General features: G+C 57.7%; 3 protein-coding genes across 3 annotated transcripts; 2 read left to right on the top strand and 1 right to left on the bottom strand.

Annotated features, from left to right (window-relative positions):
- The first annotated feature begins 423 nt into the window (after positions 1-423).
- On the top strand, positions 424-5,910 carry LOC113147019. The gene is made up of 7 exons (XM_026336097.1): positions 424-496; positions 714-932; positions 1,515-2,607; positions 3,277-4,115; positions 4,176-4,411; positions 4,685-5,421; positions 5,733-5,910. Exons 1-7 carry the CDS (start codon positions 424-426, stop codon positions 5,908-5,910), a joined length of 3,375 nt encoding a protein of 1,124 aa, XP_026191882.1.
- Positions 5,911-7,944: 2,034 nt separating this feature from the next.
- Positions 7,945-10,851, top strand: LOC34623292 (negative elongation factor A). The gene is made up of 2 exons (XM_026336080.1): positions 7,945-8,950; positions 9,161-10,851. The coding sequence occupies exons 1-2, from the start codon at positions 7,945-7,947 to the stop codon at positions 10,849-10,851; spliced, it is 2,697 nt and encodes an 898-aa protein (XP_026191865.1).
- A 1,512-nt stretch (positions 10,852-12,363) lies between these two features.
- LOC113147018 lies at positions 12,364-18,189 on the bottom strand. The gene is made up of 3 exons (XM_026336096.1): positions 16,580-18,189; positions 14,723-16,525; positions 12,364-14,614 (listed from the first exon to the last, which is right to left on the bottom strand). Exons 1-3 carry the CDS (start codon positions 18,187-18,189, stop codon positions 12,364-12,366), a joined length of 5,664 nt encoding a protein of 1,887 aa, XP_026191881.1.
- Between the last annotated feature and the right edge of the window lie 53 nt (positions 18,190-18,242).

Genomic DNA, 18,242 nt, shown 5'->3' with positions numbered 1-18,242 from the left:
TGGACCCCCACCGGTTGATTGTTTAATTGCTGAGTATTTGCCAACCCTACGACTCGCTAAAGTGATACTTCCGGTATACCTAAACATTCACCATTGACACAGCAGCTGTTTGTCTATTTTGTGGCTTCCGCTGGCCAGGGTTTCATATCTCTTGAGCTACCGATCAATTGAATGACTAACTGGTCTGTATGCTTGCATAACTTCAGTTTTTTGTACGATGCCATTCGCACGATGATAGAAGCTGGGGCGCTTGTAGACACCACTGCGTCTTTTACCGTCGCGCGAAGAGTACTCTGCAAGAAGATAAGCTATGCAAGCACGGAAAAAAAAGAGTGCATTTTTTACCCGCTGAAAATTGAATAGTGCTTGATCAGCTGAAATCGTTTTAACTGTAACTCTTCTGCTATGCGAAGCGCACGTAGCATGCGTTCGCAGTATGGCGTAACAGCAGGGTGTCCAGAAAATATACGCGGCCTTGAAATAATATGGAATCTTAGTAACGATTGCTGACGCGTTCGCTTCCTTTGCATCGAGGCTACAGGACCCTCTGTGCATCCGGAAGTGAGGCCGCTAGAGTGGTGCCAACTAGGTCTCCAGTGCAGTAAAACTCCTCGAATACGCACATAGATAGATTAGCGCACTGCTAGGCAGTACTCTTTAATGTAAGGAGCTGAATGTGCCCCATTATGCCTATTCAATCACACGATTTGTAGGGCCAATTACTGAATGGAGGCGCTGCTACTCTCCTGGCAACAGCGCAAGATTAGCCTTTTCTGTTATCAGCAAATATGAGAGCACCAGCAGTAGAATGAGAGTGGGCAATGCGGCCAGCAGCACAAGTCCGATAAGGAATGTAAAACTGCTAGAGCTAAATTCTAACCGGCGGCCCCCCAACGACGGCTTTGTTGTGCTGGGATCTCCTTTCTCAGGCCGTCAAAGGTGCTCAGAGCGGTAGAGAAGCAACGATTTAAAGCAGAGGGCTACGAAATCGCGCAGAAAATACCGGGGTAGAAGGCCTGCTGCGGTTGCAATATTCGGCCAGCTGGGCCCTCCCATCGCTTCCGCGACGGCATAGTAGTGTAATGTTACCGCTGCAGCTAATTTCGGAATGTCGAAACATTGAGAAAGGCGATCCAAGTGACGCATACTTCAACAAGTCGAATAACAGGTGCGGACAGCAGAAGCAGCTGTAGCGAAGAGGCAGGGAGACCTTGTGAAGGGCCGCTGCTGCTACCGCAGTCGCTGGTGCTGCTATCCTGTAAATACACCGCTCAACCAGTTGAACACCAGCGTCAAGAGCACCAATATACAGAGTTTGGCACCATGTTTGATGCAAGGATGAGCCATAAGGTTCACGCTAGTTCCGTAATGCGCTGCTCTGCTCCGGTCCACAAGGGCACCGCCGATTAGGGCCTAGAGAGGGCTTAGAGGTCCAGGGACTACGACATAATGTTCATAGTTTTCCTGCGTCCCTTGCCCATATACTAAGAAAATAAAGAGCAAACATACTTTAGGGACGATCCAAAGTGACTCTTTAGCCACCGCAGACACATCAGTCGCAGCAGCAACAACAGCTGCAGCAACAGAAGATGCCACTACCCGAGGCGCAACAAGCATCTTGATCTGCGACGGTCTATGGTGCAGCAGCAGCAAGCGCAACGGCAGCAGGGTCTCCTCGCCCCTCGGCCTCGACGATACAGCTCCCATGCTGAAAGAGCGACGACCGCTGCAGCAGCAAAGGCTGCAGCAGCAATACTTGCACAAGCAGGTACAACAATGCAAGAGTGACTCTGAGTTATCTGCATGCGGCAGCAGCCGCAGCAGGTGCTCCAGTGAGGGGGCCTTTCTAACGGACAGTGGCAAAGGCGATTTAGAGGGGGGAACCACTGTACGATCACAGCCAACGGAGAGGGCCTCCTCAGGCACATCCTGCCGGATCTACAGCAGTCGCACCGCATGGCAGGATACTACGGACAAATCAAAGACCGCTGACACTGCTGCTGAAGGAAGCAACAGCAGCAGGAGCACCGACTGCCGCCACAAGAGCCGACGCCGACACTGGACTGCACGCACAAGCAGCGTAGCCTCCCGCAAAGCCCGACAACTCCATAGGAGGTCCAGGGGAGCGCTTGCACTCTCTCAGGATCCCAACGATTTCTTCTACTCTGAAGACTATTCGCTAGTAGACAGGGCAGCAGCTGCATCATCATCAAGTGTTTCGCCGTGCAGGGTCACCGCATGTGTTGCGCCAGATGACATGAAGCAGCACACTGTACAGCTCCCCGGCTTCCAGGAACAAAAGCAGCAACTGCCTCTCTTGCGGCAGAATCGTGATAGTGCCTTTGCCGCAGGAGATACCACAGCACGACTCAGCAGCAGCGCCAATACCACCGTTCCCTCGCTGGCCGAAACCTTGGACGCTGCCTCAGCGACAGCAGCGGCAGCGGAACTAAGATCCTGGAAAACTTTCAGCCCTCCCAGATCGCACCCCATAGTTAAGTCTCCTCATGAGGCTGGGGGTGTTCCAGGACCCTCCACCTTTCGCCTGGACTCGGGGGAGAGCGGCAGCGACCAGCAAGAGCGGCCGCGCAAAGCCGTAAGCACAAAGTATCGCACGAGAATAATTTAGCCCTATTGGCTAGGTGCACCGTCCAGAGTATAAGCTCAAAAAGGCCTCCTATAGACTTCCCTCGGCACGCCTTGTTTGCCACAGTATTCCCTAATTGCGATCTGCTGGGCCTCCTTCCTTTATGCCACTGCTGCTACTATTGCTGCAGCCTACCGCTTCGTGCGCCATGCTACCAACAGGCCGCGTTGCAGCTCTGCGGCAGCGGCTTGAGCGACGAATCGAGCGAAAAAGAAGGTGGAAGCCGGTAAGCTCCCCATCCCGTCTGGAGGGGCCTCCCAATCAATCCCCCAGCCTCCCGAGAGCCAGAGGCCTTTACTGGGGAGGGGGTAAACCTTTCCTCCGTCTTTAGTCCACGCGCAGCACCAAAGGCCTTTACTCAAGAGCCTGGCCGTCTGAGGCGCTACGGGGATTGCCCCACTGTATAAGTATAGACGGGCTTGTTTGGTGCTGCAGGCAAAACTTCTTTCTTCTTGGGTTCGAGATGGAGGTACGCACCAGCAGCAGCCCTGCATTCGCCTTGCCTTGCTTCTTCTTAAATGTAATTAATGAGCTCGTACGGGAATATTACGTCTGTGCCGACTGGTGTCCATGCAACTGGGGTGCCCCTACTCGCTGTTGCAATTCGCAGGGGCCTCTACTCGGCGAAGCTTCAGGCCGCCTGGCAGCAGCAGGGCGCATCAGCCGCAGCAGGCTGACAGCGGAGGACAAAGAGCAGCAACCACAGCCGATCAAAAGAAGCAAGCGGCTGCATCTTTCTGGGCAGTCCCTGTGAAGCTCTCCAGTGCTCGCGCGATGCCAGTAGCAGAAGGGGCCACCCCAGCAGCAGCAAGTGCAGGGGGCGCCTACTTCAAAAAGGACTTTGCCAGCAGACTCTATGGCCGCCGTACTGTGCGCAGTTGCGTGAGTCGTTGGATGGCTGGAGCCGCGTCGACGGATGCGGCAGTGGCTGCTGCTGTAGAGGGGGGGAAGGGCACTTACCGTAGAACAGACGGAACCCTCCTGCGGGGTAGGAGGGCCAGCAGTCGCTGTTCCACATCAAAGGGGACCGCTCGGCGGAGCAGCCCTCTCGCAGTCGCACCTCGAACGCCATCCCCCCAGCTTTCTGTAGAGAGCCGAAGCCAGCAGTGCAACTCGACAATAGAAAGCGGCAGCAGCAGCAGCAGCAACTGCAGTCGCAGGCTGAGGGAAGCGAAGAGCGGCAGGCGCCTCGCTCGCAGGGCCTATACCACTCCTGTCGACTGGACGTGTAAGAGAGGCACATCTGATCTCGTTCCTGGAGCTCCTCATACTGCTACGTGCCGCAGAGTACAGCGTAGCAGCACCACCAGTCGCACTTTCCGCCAGCAGCAAGAACCCCAGCCACAAGAGCAGCCGCAGGATCAGCTCCGAAGGCCTGCTTTTGTCCCCCAGCTGGATCTGAGTAAGCTGCAGCGAGATGAAGAAGAGGAGCAAGAGGGGCTTCCGTGTATGGTTCAGCAGAGCCGCAGTAGCAGGAGCAGCACGGGCAGCAGCTACCGTAGCGTGAGGGTGCATGAGCGGCAACCAGAGGAGCTGCAGCTAGAGCAGCAGCAGCAGCGGGGAGACTCCGACACAATGCAGCTCAGTGTAGAACGTCTCCTCGAAGAAAGGACGTTCACTGCACCTCTCACCTCCAGAGTTGTTCGGTGCAACCACGCACTTTTTACGGCTCGTGTATGCAGTGCCCTAATTTTATCCCAGCAGCAAGAGACTGACGCTGCCCTGAAACCCCCGCCCGACTCCCCCATGAGCACAAGTGCGTTGGCAGGAGGCAGAGGCGGCAGCAGCGGAGGCGGTGTTGCCGCTGCAAGGGATCCAGAGGGCAACTTGCAGAATCTGGAGAGTCCGCAGGCTGATAAGCGACGGCATGCGCAGTCAGGCGGTCCAAGCGATTCCCGTCCAACAGCTCTCGTGTGCCGACTTGCCGAAGCTCGCCGTCTGCGCTTAAGGGGTTTCCCAGAGCAGCAAAGTCGGCAGCAGCAGCCACACTCCGGGAGACAACAGTCGCTGCTTCTGGTGCATCCGCCGTCCCCTCAGAGGCTGGCATTGAGAGCACACGGTACAGGAGCAGCAGGAGGGCCTGCGGAGGACGGAGCAGGTGAATCTCTTCTAGAGCCTCCTGCTAAGTGGGAGAGAAGGGGGCCCCTTGAGAGAGTCCTGGGCATGCCATTCGTGGGTATTCACAGTACCTCGCAAGAATCCCCGGTGCAGCAGCAGCAGCAACCGCAGAGCCAGCCCGAAGAAGGGGGCCCAGCCAGGCATATGGGGTCAGAAACAGCAGGAGTCAGACCGACGCACCCGCTAAGGCGGCTTCTGCGGCAGCCGACAGACTGGGGGTCCCTGTGCAAGGAATTGGTCAAAGGAGCTTCTTCCCTCAGTGCGTTCCTACCAGATACTGCTGCAGCGACAGGAAAGCACCAGCAGCCCGGCAAGAATACCGAAACTGCAGCCACGGCAGTACCCCTGTCTGTAGGAGACACTGCACTTGAGATGCCGCACCAGCCACCTACACAGCCACAGGGGTCTCGTCTCATCAAAGCCAAAGAAGCGGCTGAGGGGGGTGCTGCCATGCTTACGAGGACGCCTGCAACCGGCGGGACATACCAGCACCACGAGGGCCCCAGCAACCACGGCAGCGGGTGCAGCAACAATGCCGAACTCCCCAGCGGCAGTAGCAAGAAACATCACCAGAAAAACCAAGACCCCCAAAAGAGCCCCTCCGCTTCTCCGTCGCAGTGTAATGCAGAAAGCAACAAAATTGCCACTGCTAATCTGCGCAGACAGCAGCAGCAGCATCAGCAGCTACGCAGGCGCTGTGCACGTAGCACGGGTGCCTGCAACTTGGAGGCCCCCACCAAAGGGGTCCTGTTGGGGGCCCTGGGCTCCTTCTTGGGCCCCTAGAGGTTCCCCTCGAGGGTTTTTTTATGGCAAAAGAAGCGACCCACAGGGGCTTAGCTCCTTCAGATGGAAGAAGCGACCCACAGGGGCTTAGCTCCTTCAGATGGAGAGCTCCTTTAAACGGCTTCCAATGGCGTTTGCTATGCTAGAGAGAGCCCTTGCGGCACTAGGAAGGCTGCTTTTGTAGAAGAGAGACCGGACTCCTCCTTGGGCTGGAGGCTACCGCGGCTGCCTCTCCTGCAACTGCATCTGTCACGCCACTAGGCCCAAGTCTACCGACTGCACAGTCCCACTGGGTGAGCTACAGCAATCTGCCTGGCAAAAAGCTTGATTCGTGGTGGAAAGGTACGTCTGTGGGTATTTAAAGACGGGTTTCTGTAATGGGGGGCGGACTTTCGCGCTGGGCAAGGGAGCAAGACTTGCAGCAGGGATGTACGGTGAGTAGATGGAATGGTTGCGGTTATCGGCGAAAAGCTCCTAGACTGCGGGAAACGCACCCCTCTCCCGCGGGGAAAGGTTGCATGCAGTGGCGTCTCCCTACCATCAGAAGCCGCGCAACGGCAACAAAGGCGGTCTGCACGCCGTAGGGAACATAATTAAGAAGCACCGCCAAGAAGCAGAGGCTGGGGAGCTTAAAGCCGGGAGTCAGCCTTGCGAGGCCAGCACTAGTGGCTCAGATCTCTATCGGTATTCCGAATTCCTTGAGCTGTCATGCATCAGAGAAGAGCCTTCGCCAGAAGTTTTGCGTTGTGGCTAATATCAAAGGGGACGGGGCCCTTGATGGGGCCCTCGGCCAACTTGTTCTTGCTTATAAGTACGCATGCATTGTCGCCAAAGGAAATGTAGGATCCGTCTTTGCGTCGTTTCTCTTTGCGGGAGCGCACAATGAGACCTAAGGGCATCTTTTGTTGCCGCTGCTGTTGTTGCTGCTGTTGCTGTCTATCGCGCACCGAAAGACGCACCCTGTCGCCAGGAACCCCACCCCCATGCCGCCTGTTGCCTAACCCGATGATGCATGCCTTCAAAACCCCCGAGCCGTCGCAACAGCGCACCATAGACTGCTTTTGAAGCCCCAGCAACAACGGCGAGATCCGGAAAACTCCCCCAAACCCTGCTGCCGCCATGGCTGCCGAAAGTGCTGCCGTTGTTGACGATTCAATAGGCGTTAAGTTTAGGTGCCTAAGGCCGCTGGCTGCCTGGGCAAACAGGAGGGCCTAGCTTTGCCTTGATAGGTAGGGGCTGGCGCAGCTTCTGCTGCCGGCTGGGCGGGATCGATGCCTTGATAAAAGTTTCCCACTGCGTTGCAGTAGAACCGGCAGCCTAGGGGCCGCTGGGGATTCCTGCACCGTCAGAGAACCAAGGTTCGCTCATTCTGCTGCTGCAGGGGGGCAGCAGAGGCAGATTCTCGTCTAACAGACGAGATATTGTGGATGCATCTGTGGCGGCAACATGAAGCTGCTGGAGTTTCAGCAACTGTAACAGAGACGCAGCACCAAAGGCTAAGCCAAAATCAAGTTTCTCGAGAACACTGCCCGCGGCTGCTGGAGCACCGCAGCCACATGCCATGCACCACAGTAGCAGTAGCAGTTGTAGCGGGAGCACAGGCACGATAGTGGCACTCCCGCAGCTTCAGTACCAAAAGCCGCTAAGAATAACAGAAGCCCATCAGTTTATACGTGGATCTACCTCCTGAAGGTTACCATTTTTTTACTGCCTCACGCACACCCTGGTAGAAGCTGCAGCAGCTGCTGCTGCCCACCCCCGCCCCGACGGCTGCTGCTACAGTTGCTAGTGGTCTGTTGCAGCAGCAGCAGCCGCAGTAGCAGAAGGAGCAGCAATCCGAACTGCTTCCTCCTTTCGCCTGCGGCATCGGCTGTGGTAGATAATCTGCTTTCTTTCAGTTGCAGCTGGTGCTGCTGCTCTTTTACGCCATTGCAGGAGCTACTGCAACCAGGGACTGCTGCAGGAGCTGCTGCCCCGTTTTGCTGCAGCCGCACCGCAACATCGAGGTGCAACAGCAGCAGGTGCTTGCATTTCGCTGCCGCACTTGCCGCTTTTCTGTTTTTTTTGCTTGTAAGCTTCTACTTCTACTTCAGAGGCAGAGTTGCTGCTTAGCTGCTGCTGCTGCTGCTGCCCCCTTGTGCAGCAGCAGCCGATCCCATCTCCCCGCAGCGCCGCAAGCCGGGGCAGCAGCAGCAGTCCGCTGGTCTTCTCCTGCATCTCCGCCACAGCGGCAAACCCCCACTTCCTGCCTTCCCACTTTACTTTTGTGGCACTTTGCAGTTGCTGCTGCTTCCGCTGCAGCACGCCGTGCAGCACCCGCCTGCCTACTGCAGCAACACCAGCGGCAGGGGCACAGCGGCAGCGGCTGCCGCTTCGCCACTTCTGGGCTCCCCGCAATGGCTGCCGCGGCTGATCCAACACCCTGCGCTGCGCAGCAACTGCAGCAACTGCTGCTGCAGGAGCTTCCAGTTTCCTCCGCTGCCACGGAGCAGCAGGCAGCAGGGGCCCCCCCCCTACCGGGGTGGTCTCCAGATGGGGATGATGTGGGGGCCTCGCCAGATGCGAGAAAGCGGCTGCAGCAAAGCCGAGGCAATCCTCCAAGTCTCGCAGCTCCATTTTCGGTGATTCCGTGCAGCACACGGAGTAGCGATGGCAGCAGCGGCCCGGCGGAGAGCAGCAAGAGCTGCAGCTCCACCAGTCAGCCTGTCAGCAGCCCTTCCGCGTCTGAAGCAGCAACCGCGGCAGCTGCTGAGATCGAAGACGACGAATTTTTGCTGCAGCGGCAGCAGCAGCGAAGCGGCACCAACACGAGCCGGCTCGCATCCCGCCGACCACTAGGACTGCAGGCTGCGCTCACGTCTGCAGCCGCAACGGCTGCCGCCTCTACCGCTGTTTCAGCAAGGCCCTCTCCTTCGGCTGCCTCGGAAGGAAGTGTCGCCTCCATCGGACGGAGCACGAGAGCCTCCACGCGTCCAAAGCGGCAACTCGCCAGGCGCGATCTCTTGGATCAGGGGCAGCGGCTGTGCAGCAGCACGGGGAGCAGCGCAGGCAGCAGCAGCAAGCAGCAGAAGCGGTCTACACAGCAGACAAGGAGTCGTCGCTCCTCCTCGCTAGATCCGCATGCCTTGGATGCCGTGGCCTCTGCAGCTAGCGGTTTAGAAGCCGCTGCTGTTGGAGGCAGTTGCGGCAGCGGCAGCCCTTCGGGCGAGCTGTCTTCGATGAAGCAACAACAAACGAACGAGATGCTGCTGCGGCATCCAGGAAGAGATCGCAGTGGTTCCAGACAAGACGAATGGATACACATGCGCAACGAGAGGCAACAGCCATCCGACAACCAGCTGCGACAGCTTGGAGTCCATTTTAGTCGTTACGATAACTCGTGGGTAGCGCGTCTGCACGTCGGTAAGTCGCCGCGATTTTCCCTCTGTCCGTGTCGCGTGCTGCTGCTGTCGAGTGCTGCTGCTGCTGTCGAGTGCAGCGATGCCGCTGCTCCTCTTCGAGATTCGTGCGCCGGCTGGCTAAAAGCGTCGAGGCTTCTGGCTGGCGTGGTTGGGGGCATGTTGAGGCGGCAAGGAGCTCTTGCATCGTGCTTCGTGGCTGCTTGTCGCGCAGGCGGGAAGATCCTCAAGAAGTATTTCTCCTCGAAGCTCTATGGCTTCGAGAGGGCAAGGGAGAAGGCGTTACAGGCGCGAAGGGACATGGAGCTGGATCTGCTACGTAGCCAGCGACAGCAGCAGCAGGAAGCAGCAGCAGCTGCCGCTGCGTCGGGCGTTGCCAACGGTGGCAACAGTAGCAGGTGCAGTGTTACTGGCAGCAATGCAAATAGCGTCACGGCGAATACGCCTACGAGTTTTTTGGGGGCAGCCGCGACAGCAGCGCCTCTACCGCCTTTGCTCTCTGCAGCCGCCGTGGAGGAGGAAGTCTTGCGATCCGAGGAGGGTCTGAAGAAGGGAATGTCGCTTTTCCACTCCGCAGCGGCTGCGGCTGCCATGATGCTTGCGCAGCAGCAGGTGATGCAGCAGCTGCTGCTGTTGCAGATGCATTCCTCGGCAACGGCCGCGTCGACAGCGCAGCAGCCGCAGCAACGGCAGCGGTCGGGAGATTCGCTGCTTTCTCAGGCCGAGACGACGGGGTATGCGTTGCAGCTGGAGCAGCTGCAACGCCTCCAGCAGCTGCAGCAGTTGCAGCAGCTGCATCAGCAGCAGTTCGCCACCACTTTCCTGCTGGCAGCTGCAGGGTGCATCGCTGATGGCGGCACAGCCAGCAGCGTCCCCACTCCGAGTAGCAGCAGCACACCCGGAGGAAACAGCAGTAGCGCCTGTTGCTGCAGCACAAACGGCTGCTGCTGCGGCACTTCAGGTGACTCCTGCAGCGGGGGTCTGTGCAAACTGGAGAGGCAGCAGGAAGATCCTGAGCAACAGCAGCTGCTGTTGGAGGGGCCTAGCAGAGGACGGGGAGGCACCCGTACAGGGTACTCCTCCCCCAGCGATTTTAGGAAAAACTGCAATAGCAGCATGGGGGGAGAGATCTCGGCTACGCCTACAGGGAGGCAGCAGAACGGCGTGACAACGGCGGATAATCCCCTGCTGCCTCAGAGCGGCAGCGACTCGCCTTTTGCGGCAGTTGCCTCGCTTCTAGCCTCTTTAGGCACTCAAGGAAAAGGCAACAACAGCAGCAGCAGCTTGGCTGGAAGCAACACGAGCACTGCAGCCAGCGCAGGCGTCGTCAGCAAGAGGCGGGGGAATACGCCTGCACTGCCGCTGCAAGAGATTTCCCGAAGTCGTGGAGGGTCTCTCCAGCAGCAGTCTCTTTCGCCGGATTCTGCGTCTGTCTGTTCGCCAAGAGAGTTGCAGCAGCAAGTGCAGCAGCGCCTGCAGCAGCTGCTGCATCAGCTGCAACAAGGCCAGGATGGAAGCAACCACCTACACACCCCCACGGGCATGGCTGAAGACCAGCAGCGACAACATGACACTTCGACTTCGTCGCTGCTCCCATGCCTACAGGACCTGCTGCAGTCACTGGGGGCTGTTTCTTCCCAGTCGCAGCCAGAAGCCACTGCAGCAGTTGCTGCTGCTGCTGCTGCTGCACCGGGTGGCCACCAGCAGCAGCAAGACTCTGCACGCCTTCGAGAGGCCGTGCAGCAGCTGCGCGAAGTGCAGCAACACCGCTTGCTGCAGGAACGGCAGCAGCAGCAGCAAACCATTGAAGATGCTGAAATGCACGAGGGTCACCTAGGGGATATGGATGCTGATGCTGCTGCCCTCCTAGCCAGCAGAGGCAAAAAACATCGAATTCCAGCCTAAATCTGCCCTTTAGGGCTGCCATATCTTACGCTGTAGAGTAGCCGCCGCTGCAACATCCAGAACATGGATGGTTCTCTGTCGTGAACGTTCGAACAGCAGCGAACCACCCGCAGCAAAAGCAACAGCAGCAGCGATGTTTGGCTTCTTTTATTGTTTTGAAGTATTTGTTCACTTCTCGTTGCAGTAGTGCGGTGTCGACAGAAACAGCAGCGACAAGAGCAGCAAGAGGGGCCGGTGTTGTTAGAAGGCCTCTCTTGGGTGCTTGGTGTTGCCTTGTCGCTGCGTTATCTTGTCTTTGCAACAGCAGCAGCAGCAGCACAGGGGCCGCTGTTGCTCTACCGGGGAATGTGCCGCGCATTTTGTTCGTTGGCTTTGACGATATTTTCGCCCTTGCGTTTTGTAGCGGCAGCAGCAGCAGCAGGGTACTCCCCGCGTTTAAAACAGCAAAGAGGTAGCCAATAAAAAAAGCAACAGCAGAAGCTGGGGCTTATGCTGCAGTGACCGAATTAAACGGTGCCAGCCAGCAAAGAGCTCCCGCCGTCTATGGGCAGCGGGGTGTACAGCCACCCTGTTGCAGCGTTTGGCACTTCCTGCAAACAGCACATGGAGTTGTGTTGCCTGGGTGAGGCGCCTATCTTAGAGGCAACAAAAGCAGCAGCAGCACGTATATGCAGCATGCTCTGCTTATGCTCCAGAAGTTCCCAGGGTGCCACGGGGAAAAGGGCCATCAAGAATTGGGCCTGATCCCAAGCTATAAAATCCTCTTGTTAGCTGACCATGGCTATTTAAGTTGTTCTATTTGCGGTTGCTGGGGGTGGGGGGGGCCTCCTGTGTGCTGTTGCTGGTGCTGACATGCCACCACTGGTTAAGCCTTGCCCAGTACTGCTGGTACGACTACCGCGGCGCTGGAAGTCGTAGAGGTGTGCCTGCCGCTGCCAAGAGTGCTGTTGTAAATTATCGCTATTCCAAATAGAGACACTACTGCGAATCATACAAAGTTCGGCAGACACCACCATCGCAGTGGATTGGATAGGCCGCGCGTCTTCGGGTTGCTCCCCCACCGGAGTGGCTCGAATACCGATAGCAGTCGAAGTTGTAATAGCTAAGGTGAAGCGCAAGCCAATGGTTCTCTACATACCGCAGCTCCCTCTCTTTGCAAGGCTGAGTATAGTGCGATTGCCCGTCTATGGGCGTGGCACCAACAGTCAGACGCACAGGCCGCCGAGACCATAAATCTGCAAAAGCAGAAGCTGCAGCATCTGTGTCAGGAGGTTCAAAGCAAAGCTAGAACCTGTGTGTATTCTTTATCTACCTAGTTAGATAAGCGTGGTCAAAGCCAGCCTCGAGAAAATATCTTACACATGTGTCTGCAATGCGTGGGAGTTGTTAACACGAGTTGGGCTCGTAGCCAGCTAGCTACCGGATCATTGAAAGGCTAGTCCCAGCTTCCCGGAGAGCCGTATCAGTGACGGCCTTGTCTCCCTTTCTCTCTCTCTCTCTCTAGATAGCTGGCTAGCTATGACTGGGCCTGACGCTTCGCCGGGTGGTCTTGCACCTAGTCCTCTGAGCCGCGATGTTGCCAGCAAGTCCTGGCCTAAGCTTGCTGGGTGTCTCGACAGCCGACTCACCAGTTGCTCCCGCAGCAGCAGCAGCAGCTTCTGCTGCTGCTGCAGCTGCACCCCCGAGGCGAGGGACGGCACGGCTTCCGGAAGGCGAGGGCAGGGCGACGGTTACTGGGGTTGGAGGCGCTAAGAACTCGAGGAGCTGCAAGGAGTCTCCCTTTTGACGCGCCATCTCCAGCTGGAGAAGCAAACGTTGCTTGTGAGACAGAGCTGCTGCTGCAGCCGTGTCGTCGCAGTAGTACACTGCCTGTTGTTCTATCCAGTCGTGCTGTTGTAGAGCAGCAGCAAGTCGCAACAGATCACTGGCAGCAACTCGTGTGCGAAGTAGCGCCAGCAAAAGGGGGCCTTGCCGAAGCAGCAGTCGCAGCTGCTCAGTCACCACGAAGTGCAGCTGCTGTGCGACTTCTTCCGCTGCCAAAATGATGGGTGGTAAAGCTGCTGTGGGGAGCACTTGCAACTGCAGCGGCATCTGCTGCTGGAAGAATTGCAGAGACGCCGTCTGCTGCAACTGCTGCTGCTGCTGCTGCTGCTGCTGCTGCTGGGCTACCGCGCTCGGCTGTTGCTGCTGCTGTTGCTGCTGCAACAGCGACGCCTGCTGCTCGTAACACGCAAGTCCTAACAACTCCTGGAACGGATGGAGCAACAACAAAGGGGGTGCATGCAAGGCAGCCACTGCGGAGGGCTCTTGCTGCGTCGCTGCCGAGCTGCTGCTGTAGTTGTGGCCAACCCAATAAGGGCCCAGGGGTGTATGGACACCACGTGCACTGCTGCTGCTAGAGAGACAGCCTATTGCCGATGGATACGCAGCAGCTGTCCTGACAAGAAGGCGAGCGTACCAGACAACCCCAGCACAACAACAGCAGATGGGCTGCTGCTGCTGCTGCTGCTGCTGCTGCTCCTGCTGTTGCGATACGGATTCTGAGTGCCGAAACACCGATATCCATGGACACAGAGGAGGCCCCACCCCTCTTCGTAACCTGCGACAGCAGCTCCCACCGACGAGCTGCACGCCACAACAGACGCAGAAGCTGCTGCTGCTGCTGCTGCTGCTGCTGCTGCTCGCTTTGACATCTGCTGCATCTTGGGGTGCTGCCAAGTTGCCAGTACACCTGCGGCTGCAGCTGCTGCCGCAAACTGCAGCCGCAACTGCAGTAGCTCCCGCAGGCAGCGAAACACCTAGGAACATGTGCAAAGTCGCAATAATCTTCCAGGAGTCCGACACCTCGAGAGAGGGGACGGCAGCGATGGGCGCCATGCTGGCGGCTTCAGACTTGCAACCGTTTCTCAAGTTTTTGCCAGTTGTGCTGCTGCTGCTGGAAACGGGTGTATCTGCTCCACAGGGAGGGAGTATATTGGTGTCAAGACCCAATACGGAAGGCAGTTCTCCTCCTGTCGCTGCAGCAGGCAGCAACAGCGTTCCCAAGAGCTGCCAGCATACTTTTTCTGCACTCCGCCATGCAGCAGCGGCTCCTGCATGCATCGGGGCCTGCAGCTCCTTGCTGCTCTTTCCATACGTGATAATGCTCAGATGCTGCTGCTGCTGCAGAGCAGCCTGCATCGCCAGAATTTGGCCGCTGCACGAGGAAATACTGCTGCTGCGACAGAACCCCCCATCTCCCCACAGGAGAGCTGCTGCCCAGTGCAGAAGCAGCTCCGTGCACGTCGCTTTTTGGTGAGCCCTTTGACCAAGCTGCTTCCAGAGCTCCTGCTGCTGCAAATGCTGCAGCTGCGGTTGGAGCTTCTGCTGCAGGGGGGCCGCTAAATCTCCTAGTTCCTCTTTCACCGCAGTCTGCTGTGTAGCTCCGGAGGCAGCCTCAAGCGCCGCTGCGGTTAACACGCTGCCATCGTCTGCTGCAGCCACGGCTGCAAAGCCGCTACAGGGGGCAGGCATCCAGAACCCCAGCTGCTGCAGCGCGTAGGTTTCTAGCAGAAGCGTCAGCGAATACTCGCACTGCTTCTGCAGCAGCCGTGTTGCAGCCGCAGCACAGTACCGCAGCACGCGCTGAAAGGCGTGATAGAGTGACTCGCATTCTTCTGCTGATCGCTCCGAGGCATGCGGATTCGGTAGTTCCTCTGCAGTCGCCGTACCGACTGTTGCAGCTTTTGCTGCTGCCGGAGCATTTCCACTGCCACGGACGCCACTTTGCAGCTTTTGACGTTTTTGCTGCTGCTTCACGAATTGTTGCTGCTCGGGAGGACGCAGCTCCGCAGCAACTAGGCACAGCCCGTTTCCCTCCCGAAAAGGCAGCAGCTCTCCTCTGGAGACTCGTGACAGAGATAACACGAATTGCAGCGCTGCTTGTAGCAGTGCATGCGACCACGCACTGTTTTTTCCCGCCGAGGCGTCTGCAGGCACTCCTGCTGCTGAGCTGTCCTCGTGCTTCGCAAGGCGTATTGCTGCGGGGAGGATGTATTGCAGAGTGAGCAGCAACAGCTGCTGCAGTAGCATCTGGCTTTGTTGCTGCCGCAGTAAAAACAGGCAAGGCAAGGGTAGACGCAAGCAGGTGGAGAGGCACTGGAAGAGGGCAACCAGCAGCTGGTGCTGCTTGCTAAGGAGCTTTAGCACCGCAGCACTCACGGAGGGATTTCCCCCAATACAAGTTGCCTGAATGGCTGTTACTGCTGCCGACGCTGTGGGTAGTGCTGTACTGCCACTGCTGCCACGGCTGCTGCTGCTGCCCTTCTTCATGGATACCACTCCACCAGACGCGACTCCTTGCACTCTCTTAGAAGGCCGTCGGCGCTCACTCGCTGCCTCTTGTGACGCAATAAAGGGACAGCTTGCAAGTGCGTGCTGAAGAAGCAGCAGCAGCAGCTGCAGCACCACTGCCAGTGCTTCCTCTGAGTGCTGTTGCGAGGTGGAGAGACAGCATACCAGTGGCAGCAGCACTCGAGATATCCACTTGTGTGTCTGCAGCTGCAACAGGCCGCATTCCCTGCCATTTGCGCAGCTACCGCCGCCATTGCCGCTGTCATTGCTGCCTTCTGCCGTATTGCTGCTGCTGCTGCTGCAACTCGAGACGTGGGAGTGTGCCTCCTGTCTGCTACGCTGCTTTGGCTGGTAGCAGCTGCATAGAGGAGACAGCAGCATCAGCAACTGAATAAGCAGATCACGGGCTTCTTGCACGTGATAACGGCTTAGCGGTGCAGTGGCACATATAGCAGCGCCACATTCCTCTAAGATCCCAAGCACCAGTGCAGACACATCGTTGCTGCTGCTGCTGTTTTTGTTGCCTGGGCTGGCATCTGGTGAGTGCAGCAGCAAGTTTTGTAGCGTCTGTGCCTTCTCTTGCAGCACGACCGCAAAGCCACGAAGGGACAAAACATCACGCGGGGGCAGAGGCGCCTCGTGCTGCTGTTGCTGTGGCTGCTGGTGTTGCTGCTGTTGCTGCACACCACTGTCCAGCTGTCGCTGCTGCAGCTGGCTCGCAATGCTGGACGAAAAGGCAGCAACCAGCAAGAACTGCCGCACAGCCACCGCCTTCTGCTTCGCAGTGAGGTGTACAGACAGCCCCACTGGAGGAAGAGCAGCAGCAGCAGCAGCAGCTCTCACTGCATCTCTGGGAGCAGTCGGCGGGCTGTTTGTCAGCGCAGCGAAAAAGTCTTGGCTTAAATATCGTTTGCAGGAAGCAACGAGATCTTCTCCTGCCGTTGTCACCGTTGCCAGATCAGGCATTTCATGAGAGCATCCTGAAGGGGTGTCTGTCATATGCTGGCGTTGAATGAGACGTACTTTCAGCACTTGCTGCAGCCGAAATAACTGCGCCACGCTTGAAAACGAGGTGCGCATCACCGAGAGCAAGCAGCAGCTTGGAGGCATCACTGCAGCGGCAGGGGTCAGCTGCGGCAACTCCTGCAGCTGCGAAGACAGAACAGACGTGCCTGCTTTCAAGACTGTTGCTGCTGCTGTCGCTGCTCTCGCCATTGCTGCTGCATCCGCGCAGATCCTGTCTACGGCTGCTGCGTGATGTTGCAGATGCATCTCGACAGACAGCAAAAGCTGCAGCACGGCGAAAGACATTCGCCGGAAAAGCACCAAGCCCAAGGGTGGCTGCTGCGTCGGTGGGCAGTTGCTGCTGCTGTTGCTGCCATTGAGCTTGCATAACTTCCCTAAGGCAGCTGTCCATCCTGCCACGAGCTGCAGATAGCGAAAGGGACGATCCGCTTCTGCTGGGCTGGCTCCTGCTGCGGCAGCAGGTTGCCTCGCAGCTGCGAGAAATGCCACTAAAGCGCCAGCAAAGGAGGCGCGTGTACCCCAAGAAGAGGCAGCAAAGGGAGTCACTCCGCATTCAGCACAAATTTGCTGTTGTGGACGGCGTTGCTGCTCTTCCCGTTGCTGTTGATGCACCTGACAACAACTCGGCTGTAGCAACAACTGCGATGCTGCCTGCTCCAGCACGGGGGGAATAACATGGGGGCGGGCATCGTGATGAGCAACGAGCTGTAGCAGGAGCCACAGAATGGCATCTGCCTCCAGCATCTGCGCCGACGCCCTTGCTTGTATAGCTGCTGCTGCTGCTTCAGGCTGAGCCACGTACTGCAGAAGCTGTCCACTGTCGTGCAGCAGCGCTTGCAGCCGCTGCATCAACGGCTCTTGTAGGGGTTCCACACCGACGGCAGCAGCGAGTTGCAGCAACAAGGCATCGCACAGAGGCCTCATTGAGGTCAGTGCGTGTTGTACATCCCCCTTGCTGCTCAGGTTGCTTAGGCAGCTGCACAGGCACTGCGGCTGCTCCAGTGTAGCACACAGTGTGAGCGACTGGATAAGCATGGCAGCCCACTGCAGAAGCAAGGCTTCGAGAACGTCAGCCACAGTAGCCAAGGCCTTTTCGAGTTCTTTTGGAGTCACCAGAGGGCTGGCGTCATGTTTCTGAAGGTGTCGCTTCTGCTGCAATGCAGCACGTTCCCTTCTGATTGCAGCTAACAGCTGCAGCAGGGGTCGAAGGAGCTGCCGCAAACCTGAGAGAGCCGCTAAACGCAATCGTAGGTTGCTGTTGGTTCCAGCAATGTAGTTGAAACTGAGGAGGATAGAACTGCCGAAGAAGCGGGGGACCGCAGGCTGCTCCTGTTGTTGTTGCTGTTGCTGCTGCAGCTGCGGCTGCTGATGACGCTTAGTGGGAGTCCGTTCTTGCTGCTGCTGGGTGATAGGCGTCCTATCGAGTAGCAGGTGACTACATGAGCGGAAAGACGTGCTGTGGTATCTCAGTACATCCAGCTCTTGCTGTGGCAGCTCAGGGAGAACCTTGTGCTGCAGCAGCAGCGGCAGCAGTAGAACGGAGCCAACTCGACGCTGCCAGAGAACAAGTTGAGCCGCGTGGGGATCCACGTGGTCTTGCTGCTGCGCTGCACCTTCCACCACTGCGGGAGGCGCTGCAACTGCTGCGAAGCGCTCGGTATACAGCACTGACAAGCCATGCAGCACAGTTTGCAGCTTTCCGGTGAGCGTTTCGGGCAGCAGTAAGCACGAAGACGCTGCCACACGAGCAGCAGCCACTGCAACAGCGGCAAACGGCTTTGCTGCAGTCTGCCTGAGAGCCCACAGACGGAGCAGATGAAGAACGGTAAGCACTGCGCACCGCGCAGCGGCGCTACTGCTGTTCTGAAGTGTCTGATCTTCCTCTTGCTGCCACTCCTTAGCCAATACATCGTCACCAGAAGGAGCAGCAGCAAAAGCCGAAGAATCGGCTGCCGTCGCACCGCACGTGTGCACCTGCATGCATGCCAGAACCAACAACTGACAACAGGGAGAGATCTAGCAGCAGCAGCATC

The sequence above is a fragment of the Cyclospora cayetanensis genome, unplaced genomic scaffold (assembly GCF_002999335.1).
Source record: "Cyclospora cayetanensis isolate NF1_C8 unplaced genomic scaffold, CcayRef3 CcayRef3_contig_92, whole genome shotgun sequence".
Classification (NCBI taxonomy): domain Eukaryota; phylum Apicomplexa; class Conoidasida; order Eucoccidiorida; family Eimeriidae; genus Cyclospora; species Cyclospora cayetanensis.
This window is presented reverse-complemented; position numbering and strand designations above follow the sequence as displayed.